The sequence below is a fragment of the Balaenoptera ricei genome, chromosome 3, assembly GCF_028023285.1.
Source record: "Balaenoptera ricei isolate mBalRic1 chromosome 3, mBalRic1.hap2, whole genome shotgun sequence".
Taxonomy (NCBI): domain Eukaryota; kingdom Metazoa; phylum Chordata; class Mammalia; order Artiodactyla; family Balaenopteridae; genus Balaenoptera; species Balaenoptera ricei.
The window spans coordinates 95,532,594-95,548,670 of record NC_082641.1 but is presented as its reverse complement, the minus strand read 5'-3'; the positions used below and the strand labels follow the sequence as shown (position 1 = coordinate 95,548,670).

The 16,077-nt window shown below is 38.4% G+C and overlaps 1 protein-coding gene across 3 annotated transcripts in view; it reads right to left on the bottom strand.

Moving 5' to 3' along the window:
• The window catches only part of AP3S1 (adaptor related protein complex 3 subunit sigma 1), a 68,711-nt gene extending 52,652 nt beyond the window's left edge, over positions 1-16,059 (bottom strand). The window contains exon 1 of one of the 3 annotated variants that reach the window (XM_059916913.1): positions 15,708-16,059. In XM_059916913.1, coding sequence (XP_059772896.1) covers positions 15,708-15,776 — 69 coding nt within the window. In that variant the 5' untranslated portion in view covers positions 15,777-16,059. The remainder of the gene's footprint in view (positions 1-15,707) is intronic. The other 2 variants (XM_059916912.1, XM_059916914.1) reach the window with 2 other exon arrangements.
• Positions 16,060-16,077: the final 18 nt, after the last annotated feature.

The following is a 16,077-nucleotide window of genomic DNA, read 5'->3' as shown; positions in this document are numbered from 1 at the left end:
TAACTAGATGCAGAAGTTCCATTGACACCATCTCAAGAATGACAAATAAATGCCCACAAAGAAGGTTCTAGCTGATCAGAAACACCAATACTATACTTTATGTGAGTGAGAAATAAACTTTTTTTGTGTTAAGGCACTAAGACTGGGGGGATTGTTGTTACAGCAATTGTTACCCTGGCTAAACTGCCTAGCCACAGTGTCTCAAGTAAAGCTCATATAGATAACCTCTACTCATGGATTCAGCGTTTCCAATTAGTTTTCAGTATCCTATCTTTACACAGAAGTCAACCAAAGATTAGTGGACATCTGAAGACAGCTCGAACATAAAAGCTACGGACAAAAGTAGGGGAGAAAAGCAACGGAGAGGAAACAAACCAAGTAGGAAGAAGAAAATTTTTAAGTATATATAATTAATACCAGAGAGATAAGAAAAGATAATCCAACTATGAAACAGGAACAGCATACCACAAAACAGTAACATTCAGAAATTTTTTAAAAAGAGTTCACGTAAATTAAAAATATACGGAGAAATTTTAAAATTTGGGGGAAAGACTGGAAAATAAAGTGAGAAAATCATTCAAAAAATAGGACCAAAGGGCGGAAAGATAGAAAATAGAAGAGAAAGGATAACAAAAGTAGAACAACAGTCCAGAGAAATGCTGAATAAAAGGAGATTCAAAAAGAGAAGAGAGCAAACTGAGAAATTTTTCAAGGAAAGAAACAAGAACTGCCAGAATTAAAGAGCCCATCAAGGATCCAGCACAACTAATGAAAACAGACTCATAGCAAGGGTCTAGGAAACTTTAGAAATTGCTGACAAACAGGACTCTACATATTTTCTGGACAGTAAAAACAGATCATACACAAAGAACAGGTAATCAGAGTTGCATCAGGCTTTTCGATAACAATACTGGAAACTAAAAGGTAATACAGCAATGCCACCAAAATTCTGAGGAAAAGTTATTTCCAACCAAGAATTCTATAGGCAGTCAATGTAAAGTTATACTCTTTTCAGACATGCAAGATCTCAAAAAAAATCTACCTCCCATGACCTTTCTCAAGAAGTTACTGGAGGATAACTCCTGTAAGCTCCACCATGGTAAGGTAATAAACCAAAAAAATCAAGCAACAAGGGATCCAACACAGGAATAGGCAAAAGGAATACCTAAGATAACAAAGATCCTAATATGACTTCCATAAAACAGGTCCAGGTTGGACCTAGTCAAAGGATTCCAGGAGGGATTTCTTCAGGAACATGAAACTGATAGAAGATGTATATGACTGAGACAAATGGCAAAGACATGAATTCGTGATAAGTAAATAAAAAACTTGATCAAAGGAAAAGGCGACTGTACCTGCAAGGAAAATGAAATGTCAGGAAAGGAAAAACTAAGCACAGTTTACAACATGGTTCAGCTGAGGATGTTTACACAAGAAATTAATGTAAACACCAAATACTGATCTAATCAAAATTATGAAGTAACTATGAAAGGACTGGTAGGATGCAGATGCTGGGCGGAAGGGGTGGAAAAAGAGCTAAATAATCATTTTCAATAGCAGAAGTCAACAGATCATGCCCACAAGTGAAAAATCAGGCAACAAAACAAGCATGTTATTTAGGGACATGTAATAATCACCGAGTTATCAAATAAAAGTACGTACCTGTGGGAAGGGGGAAATGAGAGCATGTTGTTTTTTCCTTATAAACCTTATAGAACTATTATATTCTTTAACCTATGCTAATGTATAACTTTGATAAGCAAACTAAAAATAAAAAAGGGAGGGAGGAGAGTATGGATTCTGCAACCAGACTATCGGGGTTTATTCCTGAATATGGTCTATATTAACTGGGTGACTTTGAGCAAGTTACTTAACTTCTCTGTGCCTGAGTTTTCCTCATTTGTAGCAAGAATAACAGTATCTACCTCACAGAGTTGTTGTGAAGATTGAAGATTGAGTTAATATACATAAAGCTCTTGAAAACAACAGCTGGCACATAATAAGCATGGATTAACACTGACTTACTTTAGAAAATCTACCTCTAGGCCTTGTTAGAATTCTAATGATAGTGTAAAGGTCTTAGAGGAGTTTTATTTTAAGGAAAGTTATCTTTTTGCATTATATTATTGTTTATAAACAAATAACAGGTTAAATATGCTAAACCTTAATTATGTTTCACTATTTTAACAGTGAAAAGAATTTCTCATATGAACTTCAAGACTGCTACTTGGAATCATCTTTCTTAAAATACCAAGCAATACTCAACTAAGAAAATCAATACTGGTAAGAAGTCTTGAAATTTTAATCAAATAACCAGTCTAAGTTAAGATTAAACAAATTAAGTCTCTGCTTACATAAGACAACTTCCCTTTCTTTAAAAATCAATTTAATTTAACAGCTTTCATAAAGAAGCCTGGAGCTTGCCTCGGGCTGTTCAGATTTCCTAACACTATGTTTCATAACAAAGGTATACATACATTTAAGTCGGTCACAACTCCTAAATTACATCAGTCTAAAGACAACTAGAGTTACATAAAGGCAACAACTTTTATTATTTTAAATACTTCTTAATGTATACTAAAAATTAAATTTTAAAAATTCAGTATCCCACTAATAAAACCTTATCTTTTCCTATGTTTCTTCCTTGTTCCTACACATATATCATAAAAGGCAACTTTAAAACCCAAACTTTCCTCTAATCAAACAGTAAATATGTCATTATCCTCTTCCCTCCCTCCCACACACGAAGAATTTTTTTCTTAAAATGCATTCATTCGGGCTTCCCTGGTGGCGCAGTGGTTAAGAATCCACCTGCCAATGCAGGGGACATGAGTTCGAGCCCTGGTCCGGGAAGATCCCACATGCCGCGGAGCAACTAAGCCCGTGTGCCACAACTACTGAGCCTGCACTCTAGAGCCCGCAAGCCACAACTACTGAGCCTGTGTGCCACAACTACTGAAGCCTGCGTGCCTAGAGCCCGTAAGCCACAACTACTGAAGCCTGTGCACCGCAACGAAGAGTAGCCCCTGCTCGCTGCAACTAGAGAAAGCCCATGAGCAGCAACAAAGACCCAACGCAGCCAATAAAAAAAAAAAAAAAAAAAAAATGCATTCATTCACTCCACTGAATGTTAGAATATCAAGAATTACCAAGATGAAAGAGAAACAGTTTCTTTTCCCAAAGAACTTAAAGCAAGAAATAAAATGAATATAACTACTTAATATTTTTATTTCATGTTCTATATCTTGCCTTTTTTATATTTCAAAAAAGAAATAGATGTCTTTATAATAAAAGGGGGCAACCCCTGACATAAGAACAGCACAAATAATATACTATAAGAAGGGGAACAAATGATTTTCAGCAGCAAGATTATTTTCAAAGAAAAGTGACAGATATCTAGGAACTGCCTTAAAGAACAGATAGAATTCAGAAATGCAGAGAAGAGGGAATGTGAAGTTTCATGATATTGGAGGCAGAAGGAAAAGTTTGGGCCAAAGCATGGAATCAAGAAAAGCGAGAAGCATATATGAGGAATAATAAGTAGCTCATTTTGCAAAAGGAAGAGGACTGTCTTTTTCCTAAAAGGAAGAGAAGTTTGAAAACTAAGCCTCAGAGCACGCCAACATTTAGGAATCATGAAGAAGAGAAGGCCCCAGCAAAGAAAATTCAGTGTTTTTTTTTTGCCAGACCTCTCCCAAGTAGGAAGTCTGGCTGGAGACTTGATATACGCGAGTAGGATTCACTTTAGCCTGAGTGTATGAAGAACAAGCAGTCATCATGGGGCTACCCTTAAATCCCAAACAACAAGGAGGGAAGAGGGCACCTGCAACATAAATTATATTAACACTTGCCCAGATATTTCATTAAATTTCTTTGAACTCTCTGGCATTTTCCCCCACAATGCATAAAAATGTATTAAAAATACTTAGCACAAGAAAGAAAGCACTCAATAAATGACAGCTATTATTAACACTCTAAAATTAACATCTACCATACATACTAAAATGTTTCCCACTTTCAGTGGCCAAAACCTTATTATTTAATTTAAATAACAAACAGCTGAGAAGGTGATAGACTGAGAGTTTGAAATATTTAAAGTGAGAGCCTGAACCGTGGTGGAAGTTGAAAGGTCTGAAAACTCAAAAACAAAGTAAAATTTGGGGAGGAAAGTTGGAGTAAGGTATCTAGACAATTCAATGGGAAAAGAATAGTCTTTCCACAAATGGTGCTAGGAAAACTGGATAGCCACATGCATAAAAATAACGTTAATCCCTAGCTCACACCCTGCACAAAACTTACTCAAAAAGGATCACAGACCTAAGTATAAGAAAACTACAAAACTCTTGGAAGGAATTATAGGTACTAACCTATATGACCTTGGATTCGACAAATCTTTCTTAGATGTGCAAAAAAACACAGGCAAAGGAAAAAATAGATAAATTGGACGACATCAAAATTAAAAACCTTTGCACTGCAAATGTTATCAGCAGGAAAGTGAAAACAACAAAACAGGAAGAAATATTTACAAATCATACATCTGTAAGGTACCTGCATCCAGAGTATATGAAGAACTCTTACAAACTCGATAACGAAAAGACATATAACCTGACTTAAAAATAAGCTAAGGATTTGAATGGACTTTTCTCCAAAGATATGCAAACAGCCAATAAGCACATGAAAAGATGCTCACTGTCAGTGTCATTAGGAAAATACAAACCGAAATCACAATGAGATACCATTTGACATTCACCAGAACGGCTAGAATCAAAAAGACATATAATAAAATAACAAGAGTTAATGAGGGACTTCCCTGGTGGTGCAGTGGTGAAGACTCCGTGCTCCCAATGCAGGGGTCCTGGGTTCAATCCTTGGTCAGGGAACTAGATCCCACATGCATGCTGTAACTAAGAGTTCGCATGCTGCAACTAAGGAGCCCGTGAGCTGCAACTAAGGAGCTGGCAAGCCACAACTAAGGAGCTGGTAAACTGCAACTAAGGAGCCCACCTGCTGCAACAAAGACTTGGCACAACCAAATAAATAAATAAATAAACAAATATTTTTTTAAAAAAAGAGTTAATGAGGATATGGAGAAATTAGAACCTTCATGCATTGCTGATGGGAATGTAAAATGGAATAGACAATCTGGAGAACAGTCTGGTAGTTCTTTAAACAATTAATAAACAAAGTTACTGTATGACCTAGCAATTCCATTCCTAGATACACACCCAAAAGATGTGAAAATACATGTGCACAGAAAAATTTGCACATGAATGTTCACAGCAGCACTATTCATAGCAGCCAAAAAAGTAGAAACAATTCAAACACCCATCAACTGATAAAGGGATAAACAAACGTGGTATATCTATACAATGGAATATTACTTGGCCATAAAGAAGAATGCAGTACTGATATGTGCTGTGACATGAGTGAATCTTGAAAGCATCATGCTAAGTGAAAAGAAGCCAACCACAAAAGACTACATATTTCATGATTTCATTTATATGAAATGTCTAGAAGAGGCAAATCTAAAGACACAGAAAATAGATCAGTGGTTGCCAGGGGCTGGGGGGAGTACAGATTGGGGAGTGACTATTAATGGGTATGAGGTTTCATTTGGTTTGATGAAAACGTTCTAAACTTAGATTATGGTGATAGTTGCACAACCATGATTACCAAAAAAAAAAAAAAATCACTGAATTGTACACTTTCAATGGGTGAATTTTATAGTATGTGAATTATAAATTATATCTTAAAGTGTTTTTTAATGTTAGGTAATTCTTTAAAAAAAAAAAAAAAAGCTGGGCAAGTTTTTTAGCTAACTTTCTCCTTAAAACATCTCTCAATGAAACTCTTCTCTGGAAGAATCTTGTAGGACTTTGTATTATGTAATAAGAAGGAAGTTCATTCTAAAACAAGGTCTACAATTCATTTTGAGGAAATAAGAATATCTGAGAACAATCTCTGGAATGTTCTACAGTCCCTAAGTTATATAATTTTCCAACCAAGGATAGGAATTAGAAAGAAGTAGTAATAATAAAAGTAATAATAATAAAAGTAGTAATAAAAGTTATTATTAATTTAGGTAACAAGTATTGAGTCTTTATTATGCATCAGGTTTTATAAGTATTTTCTTATTCAATCTTCATTTAAAAAAACATTTTTCAAAATAAAAGTCCACAGTAGAAGTCTGGTTAAATAAATTATGATACACTATACAACAAACTATTATGTAGTCATTAAAAAATTATTTTCTGGATATAACACCAAAAGCACAGGAGAAAAACAAAAAAGGTAAGCTGGACCTCACCAAAATTAAAACCTTTTGTGCATCAAAGGACACTATCCTTTGAAAAAGGATACCATTCCTTGGGTGAAAAAGCAAACCACTGATTGGGAGAAAATATTTGCAAATCATATATCTGATAAGGGATAGATATCCAGAATGTATAAAGAACAGCTCAACAACAAAAAATCAAACAGCCAGATTATAAAATGGGCAAAGTACTTAAACAGACATTTATCCAAAGAAGCTATACAAATGATCAGTAAACACATGAGAAGATGCTCAACGTTACTAGTCAGTAGAGAAATGTATCCTATGACCCTTGTTCACAGCAGCATTATTCACAACAGCCAGAAAGTGGAAGCAACCCAAGGATCCACTAACAGATAAATGGATAAACAATGTGTGGCACATACATATATGCAATGGAATATTATTCAGCCTTAAAAAGGAATGAAATTTCGACACATTTGACAACATAGTTAAACCTCTGAAGACATCATACTAAGTGAAATAAGCCAGTCATAAGAGGACAAACATTGTATAATTCCTCTTTCATGAGATTCCTAGAGTAGTCAAATTCATTGAGACAGAAAGGAGAATGGTGGTTACCAGTGGCTGGGAGAAGGGGAGAATGGGGAGTTAAGTGTTTAACAGTGTACAAAGTTTCAAGTGGGGAAGATGAAAAAGTTCTGAAGATGGAGAGTTAGTGATGGTTACACAACACTGAGAATTTACTTAATGCCACAGAGCTATATACTTCCTAAAATGGTAAATTTCACATTACATATATTTTAGCACCATAAAAAAATTATTTTATAACAATCACACTCAGATATATTGATGACAGGAAATGGAAGAATATATGTGTGGTGGGATGAACTATATATATTGATGACAGGGTCATCAGATATGTTGATGACAGGAAATGGAAGAATATATGTGTGGTGGGATGAACTAGCAATCTTCCCCACTTAATTAGACAGCACATAGTAATCAAAACAATTCAGTGGGTCTGACATACAGATAAAGAGCCCTCTCCTTCTGGGTAACAAAGGGAACAATGACTGACAGCTACTGATTCTTGAATTACAAGGCTCGAAGCAAAGCAGGAAGGATGTAAATGCTTCTCCGCACAATATTAGAGGTGGTTTAGTGGGCTTCACATAAACTTTGCTCATCTATAATTAAGGCTGTGAGATGTCTGGGACAAATAAATGCTTTTCTTCTTGTATTACTTCACAGGTTACTTAGGAAACGAAACCAGCTTGATCACTGGTCTCATTAGTATAGAGGCTGCACAGAATTGAGCACTCACTTTTACCTTCATTCACTGGGTTAGCTCTCCTACCTCTCCAAACCAGGTAGAGAAGAAAATAATTGAGCAGAGTCTCATTACTGAGCATCACTGACTCTCCTGCAGAGGCCAGAGGCATTGTTCAATTGTGCAAAATACAAGTGGGATTCAAGGAGAAATACTTCTTGTGGAGAGCGTGTTAGGGATGATGTCATCAGACTGAAAGACTCGAAGAGACTGTGTGATTTGGCATATGGGCATGATCTGTCCCTATCTTTCTCTCTGACTTCATCTCTTGCCACTCTTACCTGTGATCACTCAACTTGCCTTCTTGTTATTCCTCAACACAAATTTTGGACCCATCTGAGGGATCCTGAACCTCTTTCTGCCTGAAACATTCTTTCCTTAGCTGTTCTCAAACACTCCCTCACCTCATTCAGTTCTCTTCTCAAATGTCGGGTTTTTAAAGAGGCTTTCCTTGATGATTTTATTTAAGAGAGCCTTTCCCCCATCATTCTCTATCCCCCTACACTGTTTCATTTTTTTTCACAGACTAATCACAGTTGTTACATAATTTGTTTATTGCTTATTTCCTATCACTAGAATGTAAACTCATAGGGCAGGAAGGACATCAGTCTTACTCATTACAATATTAGCAGTGCTTAGAACAGGGGCATACAAACAACAAATAGATATCTGTTGAAGGAATATGGGCAGAGGAAAAGAGCATAGAGAGTGCAATGGACAGGTCAGATAGTATCGAAAAAGGCCGCTCCTACTTTCAAAGGACTAAGTCCAGATGTGCCTCCCCTTGGAGACTTAAGAACTTAACACCTGATAGCTAGAATACCGGCCTTTACTCCTCCTACACTGCAGTATTCTTGAGAGTTGCCTGATCCTTCAGTAAATAAAGTTGTTTGTCTGTATTGCAGTTCAAAGAATTTGGTAAGCGGAAGGCTGATAGGGCTGAATGGGCAAGGAAAAAACATGTGTAATTTATCCTAATGTGAGAGTTTTACACAAGAAACTGGAAGGGGACTGGCTCCTCTCGGTGGTCTACAACTCAGAATCACCTTGGCTTAGCAGCAGCAGTGAAGAAATCCTAACCCAAAAAGCACAAAGACAACTCCAAGGGTTAAAGAATGAATTCTTTGACTTTATAACAAAAATTAGCAAATATTGCCCTTTGGGATCAAAAAAGGGAAGGTCCCTGATACACTCAGGTTACTTACAGAAGTTAAACTATGTGGGGAAAAAAAAAGATATACACAGAGAAAAAAATACATGCAAATTATTAAAGTGCAATTAACATACACTATTGTATTTTTAAACATTTAACAACAGAACAGCCAGACATTAACCAGATATTTGGTTATCTTAAAGCCACAAATGTTCCATAAAACCAACAACAGCTTCAATGCATTCTTTGTGTTAGTAATGTCTAAAAGGTATATACTCTTCATTGAAATATTCTGGAAGAAAAAATTTAAGAAAAAATAAACAAGAAATACAATATCAATAGTTATCGATGGGTGGTGAAATCAAGGATGTCCCTAGTAATCTTTTTTTTTTTTTTTGGTCACGCCATGTGGCATGTGGGATCTTAGTTCCCCAACCAGGGATCGAACCCGTGCCCCCTGCAGCATGGAGTCTTAACCACTGCATTGCCACAGAAGTCCCCCAGTGACCTTAATACTTAAATATTTTCCATGTAATCACAATAAAGAAACTTATTTAAAAATTAAAACAATAAATAATTGAACAATCAACTTTACTAAAGAAACATAATACAGCCACGTTATACAAGACCTTTCTCAGTCCTGAAAGGCAGAGGAATGAACTATAACGCTGTCCTATTTATAACCTTTTCCCCCAAACCAAAAAAATCACTGTAATGGTGAACATTTTATTTCTTCCTTTCAATACAATTTTCAACAGGTTTATTCATCTTAATTTTTTAAAAGCAAGTTTTCAAGCATACTACCCACAAAAATGGTGATTATATTAGAATTTGAATTTTTCAATGATCCATTGGTGTAAGGAATACCTTGAACTAAGATCTTTTGTGGCACATGTTCAGAACCACGTATTATCAAGAACCATTCCTGATAGTAACATCCTCAGAAGCAATCTAAAATTACAGACGAAGAAACTACCTATTCAAAAGAAATAATGTGAGCTAATGAAGAGAGAATAGTGGACACTTTTTTGCCTACCCACATCCACTCTTCTCTTCCACCTTTCCAACAGAATACCAATTTTCTTCATGTTTCCACCTTCCTCAGCTACAAGGGTGGATCCCCATTCGTATAAGCTGTTACTGGTCTTGGGTAGAACTAACCAGGCTGAAGGGAAAGACACAGCCCAGGATTACAGGAACAGATCACTCTCTCCTTGTGCATTTTATTGATTACAACTGATTTCAAGGAGGAAATCAGCCTTTGGACATCAATTTTGTGAAAAGGAGGGCAGAGAAAGAGAAAGAAACTGGATCTGTGATGAAATCATTGATTTGCTGAATCAAATAATTTTGTAGTTTGTCTACTAGTCTGCACTTCCTATTCCGTATCCTAACAAAGTTCTTCTTAAGCAAATTTGAGTCAGGTTACATACAACCCAACTTACGTAGCCAAAAGCATCCTAACCCATATGGAAGGAAATCAAATCATTTTGAATTATCTTGTTAACAAAAGTCGAATACTATATGTTAATATGTGTTAATACCTTAATTAATACTTAGAACTGTTGACAACTACATCTCCATCATAAAAATAAGTTTAAGTATCCCATCTGTCACGTTGTCTTAATAGCTACCCAAAAAAGACATCAGTAAACACCAATGCATCTTTCTTAAAGATCTTTTAAAAAGAAAAAAAGTTATACATACTTACACTTTATATTTTTTATGTAAATACATTCAAAAAAAAGGAAAGAACAATCAGAGTTCCTTCTAGGGCTTGCATTTGGTTGACAAACAGCTTAATAATCGGACATAGTTTATAAGAATATTGAGACAACTCGTGTATGTAAGAGTTTGAAAACTTTCCTGTTTGCACTTTGTGTGCATGCTTATACATACACAATTTTTTATATGTGTAGACACAACTAAGATAATTAATATAAAAAAAAAACTTTTATTTCATTACAGATATTCACCAAAGGATACGCCATGGTGCATTAATAACATGAGAATCATAACCCAAGAGCTTTTTTTTTCTTGCTTGATGGCTATGTAAAAATATATCTGGCATATGAAATATCAATCTCCTTAGTCATTTACAGTAATACATAAATATTGCCAAGCAAATATAAAAACACTAAAGTTTACTGTTGCCAAGTTGCTATGGCTAAATATCAATTAAAGAAACAAACCAAGAAAAACATTTGAACTTCTGCAGTCATAGCTCAAGGATACCGAAGGTAAAAACAAAAGTGGATGCATTCTGATGTAAATTGATACAGCCACTATGGAGAACAGTATGGAGGTTCCTTAAAAAACTAAAAATAGAACTACCATATGACCCAGCGATCCCACTACCTCAGGCATATACCCTGAGAAAACCATAATTCAAAAAGAGTCATGTACCACAATGTTCATTGCCGCTCTATTTACAATAGCCAGGACATGGAAGCAACCTAAGTGTCCATCAACAGATGAATGGATAAAGAAGATGTGGCACATATATACAATGGAATATTACTCAGCCATAAAAAGAAACGAAATTGAGTTATTTGTAGTGAGGTGGATGGACCTAGAGTCTGTCATACAGAACAAAGTAAGTCAGAAAGAGAAAAACAAATACTGTATGCTAACACATATATATGGAATCTAAGGAGAAAAAAAAAAAAGGTCATGAAGAACCTAGGGGCAAGACGGGAATAAAGACGCAGACCTACTAGAGAATGGACTTGACGATATGGGGAGGGGGAAGAGTAAGCTGGGACAAAGTGAGAGAGTGGCATGGACATATATACACTACCAAATATAAAATAGATAGCTAGTGGGAAGCAGCCGCATAGCACAGGGAGATCAGCTCAGTGCTTTGTGACCACCTAGAGGGGTGGGATAGGGAGGGTGGGAGGGAGGGAGATGCAAGAGGGAAGAGATATGGGGATATATGTATATGTATAACTGATTCACTTTGTTATAAAGCAGAAACTAACACACCATTGTAAAGCAATTATACTCCAGTAAAGATATTAAAAAAAAAAAAAGTGGATGCATTCTGAGTCCATCCTTGAAATCTTAACGTCTGACTCTAGCAGAATGAATCAAAAACTTCAGTTTAGAAAAACTGGTGTGACTTCGTATGTCCCTCACATAACAGCAGGTTGGAGGCACAATCAAACCTAAAAATCTATTACAGTAGGAACTGGAAATCTGTACTATTAAAGGGTAAAGATGAACATATAAATTGTTGTATCATGAGAGAGGATAAATGAAAAATGGAAATCCAATGCAGTAAGGGAAACTGGTTGGCAAATGGTTAAATAGTTTTCAAACTCCTCAGTGTCAAATCATTATTGTTGGACTCAAACCTCAGCATCCTATCAGAGAACAGAACTGGTACCCCAGCCACACACGTAGATATCCCTTAATAAATTAAACTAAAAACTGTCAATATTATTGGATATCTACTTCTTCTTTTTTTAATTTATTTATTTATTTATTTATGGATTTTCTTTTTTTTTAATTAATTTATTTATTTATGGAGGATATCTACTTCTTAAAGACTTCTTTCAACTAAAAACAGAAACAGTTGCAGTGACAGCTATTTCATCATTACTTCTGTCCTAAAGGCATGGATTCTTAAAACTTCTAGTTAATACAGGACTTAATTTTAAGAGTTGGAAGGGGGACTTCCCTGGTGGCACAGTGGTTAAGAATCCGTCTGCCAATGCAGGGCACACGGGTTTGAGCCCTGGTCTGGGAAGATCCCATATGCTACGGAGCAACTAAGCCCATGCACCACAACTACCGAGCCCGCGAGCCACAACTACTGAGCCCGAACACTGCAACTACTGAGCCCACGCGTTGCAACTACTGGAGCCTGCACGCCTAGAGCCCTCGCTCCTCAACAAGAGAAGCCGCTGCAATGAGAAGCCCGCACACAGCAACAAAGAGTAGGCCCCGCCCACCGCAACTAGAGAAAACCAGCGTGCAGCAATGAAGACAAACGCAGCCAAAAAAAAAGAGTTGGAAGGAACCTTAGGAAATCATTTCTAATCCACACTCCATCTCAAGCTAGGAAACTCTGATGAATGCATTTAGCAAAGATGTATGGAGTTCTTTATATTCAAGGCTGAATGTTGATTGCTGGGGGTAACACAAATATATCTAAAACCTGATACCTTCCTTTAAGGAATCTATAGGATGCCCCAAGGAATTTTGGGATGTGAAATAGAATATTGTACCATAATAAAGATAAAAATAAAATCCTAAGAACCAAGAGGAGTCTTTAAGCAAGGTAAAAGGATTCAGTGGATGCTTAAGTGATGTTTGAGTTAAGCCTGGAATCTAGACATTTGGCAGTGGAAGGGAAGGACATTCCAGGCAGTGAGAATAGAATAAACTCTGATGCCCTGTACATACAGACTGCATTTCCAACTCCTCTTTCCTTACATAGTCTACTTTTGCCAGGCCAGTCATCTTGGCACCTATTCTTCCAATAAGACAGCTTCTTCAAACAGGCATTCCCTCCTCAGGGCCTTTGCATCTGCTGCTCCCTCTGCCTGGAAAGAACTTCCCCCAGATACCTGCAAGGCTGGCTTTCTCACCTCCTTCAAGTCTTTGCTCAAATATCACCCTTCTCAGTGAAAACTTACCTGACTACCTTATTTTAAAGTGTCATCCTTGCATTCCCTATCACCCTTCGCTGCTCTATTTTTCCCACAGCACTTATTATTATCCAGCATGGTATATATTCTACTTATTAGCTTTGTCTATGCCCTTGCTGAAAGAGCAGAAGTTATCTGTTTGTTCACCTCCAAATTTTAAAACACTGCCTGCACATGGTAGGCATGACATCAACATTTGCTGACAAACAAATGGAATAAAGAGTGAATAAATGAATTGACTGAATGAAAAAGATTTCTGCCCTCAAACAGTTTATGATCTATCAGAGAAAGCAAATATATAAATAAATTATCTTAAATTATTCCTGAATGACAAAAATAAATACACAGTTGGCAAAACTCAATTTATAAAAGACCAATAACAGTTCCTAGCACCCCCACTTCCACACGACCAGCAACCACTAGATTCTTCTTTTTTACATCTCTTAGCTCCCTGCCCCCAGTAACACTGTCATGTAGCAATGACCACAAATGACACCAGAGCTGCCACTGCTGCAACAACTGTCTCTTCCCACATTAACCTTCACTGCTACCTACTGAGTAAAGGTAAAAGATATTTCTGTTGCCATTGTTGGACAAGAGAAAGATGTATTCCTGGATTTCCAAATTCAATACATTTTTCTGTACGTGGTTAAATTCTACACTACAGAAGTGGTTACACTGATACTATAGATTAGCCACGAAACCTTCTACTTTGAATAGTGCTTAGTTATTAAGTGGAGATATGGAAAAACACATTTTAAAATTGTTTCACTACTGGAACACACTGTTTCTACACTGCAAATGGATGGCACGGGCAAAATGACTAAAAGAAAGATTCCTTCAATAAAGGCCAGTACAGTACTATATTTTAGGCAAATAGGTAACAATGTAAAGTCAAGGGGATTTTTTCCACTCTGAAGAATCAACTAGAATTTTATCCTGGATTAAAGAATGATGTAGAATTCTTAGAGCATTAGTATTTAAATTATGCTACACTAAAACCAATCAAGAGTAGTAGAAAATATTCTTTATCGCCAGCAAAAGCAAAACTACTTAAGGAAATGAGCTCAAGATTTCTCACTTCAGCTAACACCTCCACAGACTGCATTATCATTTTAGGCAAAGTGACATTTCACATTTAATTTTTAACGGCAGGAATGATTTCCATCTGGGATTTATCTGCATAAAAGTGTTAGCCTTGGCACACTTTCAGTATTTAACTGAAAGCTCATTTTTTGGCTCTAAGCAAAATGCCCAATACTACGCAATAGGTATTATCTCTACATTAATCCCACCACTGAGAGCCTAATATTGTGTTCTACATAGTGGTGAATTATGCCCTCAGATAAGCACATCTGTCTGTAACCCTCCCTCAAACACTGATAAATTACTTATCTTCACTACCTTAAAACCTTCTGCATTTTTCAACAATATTTACACTTCTAAAAGAGTTTAACAAATATTACTATTCTTCGTAAGGAGAAAGAAAAACTATAAATTAGGGCAAACTCCCTTGCGTAGAAAAATGCCAAACCAGCCGCTGAAATGGTAACTTTCAGGTATAGCATCACAGTTCTAACTAGTCAAACTACAATCCTCGCCAGTTATTGCAGGAGTAGATAAATTGCAGCCACTGGGGGCAAAGCCACATAAAAACGTTAGGTCCTCACTTATCTTTTTGGTTAAAAAGGAGACACCTGAAAGTCAGGGGCAGTCGATCCCGTAAGGCAACCTACTGGAGAGACTGTCTGAGCGTGCAGGTCTCCAAACGCAGGAAGCCAAAGTTCCTGCGTGACGACAGGATGGCAGCGAAAACCAGTAGCCCATCCGTCCACAAGAGAAGAGAAAGAAGTCCACCAGGAAAGGCTGGGAGTCACGGAGGTGGGGCTGCGAGACCTGCCGGCTCCGCGCCGTCTCCCTCGGCTGCTAACAGAATCCGCGGGCTGCAGATCGGCGAGAGCGCCGGGTGGGCTCTCGGGCACAGGGGGGCTGCGGCTGACCGACTGGCTTCGGCCCCGCACCGGGAAGTCTCCAGGGCCTCGCCCGCGCAGCCGGGAAGCCACCCAGCCCACAGACAGGCGGAGGAGCCACCTGGGCAGAGCCACGTCGGAGGAAGGGAGCGCGGCGGGAGGTGGGCACCCGGCACACCCACCGGGAGGCTGACAGCCCGGAGCGCGAGACGGCTGGGGCGCGAGAAGGGCCGCGGCGCGCTTGAGGGGGTCGCCCTGAGGGCGCCGCCGGCCGCCAACGACTCCCCCTAGCCCGAATCGGCGGCAGCGGGGTACTCACGTAGGGCTGGTAGAACTTGGAGAGCCGCGGCTTCCCGTGGTTGTTAAAGATTAGGATCGCCTTGATCATGGCTGAGCCGGGCCGACCGGGTGGGAGCTGGGGGCCAGGGCGGGGGCGGGAGCGCGAGCGCAAGCCTCGCCTTGGGATCTCGCTGGCGATCCTTCCCCACCCGCCCCCTCCCGCACACGCGCGCGCCCCCGCGCGCGCCCCGGAGCTGCGGGGCAGGGCCTGGATAGGGCGGGGCCTGGGCGGGGTCGGCGCGGAGGGAAGCGGAAACAGCTCCAGGCCGGAGCTCGAAGCATAGGGGCGCCTGCGCACCCGGCGGCTCACTGGGACGTTGCCTACCGACCTTTTCCGGAAACTTGCTGTT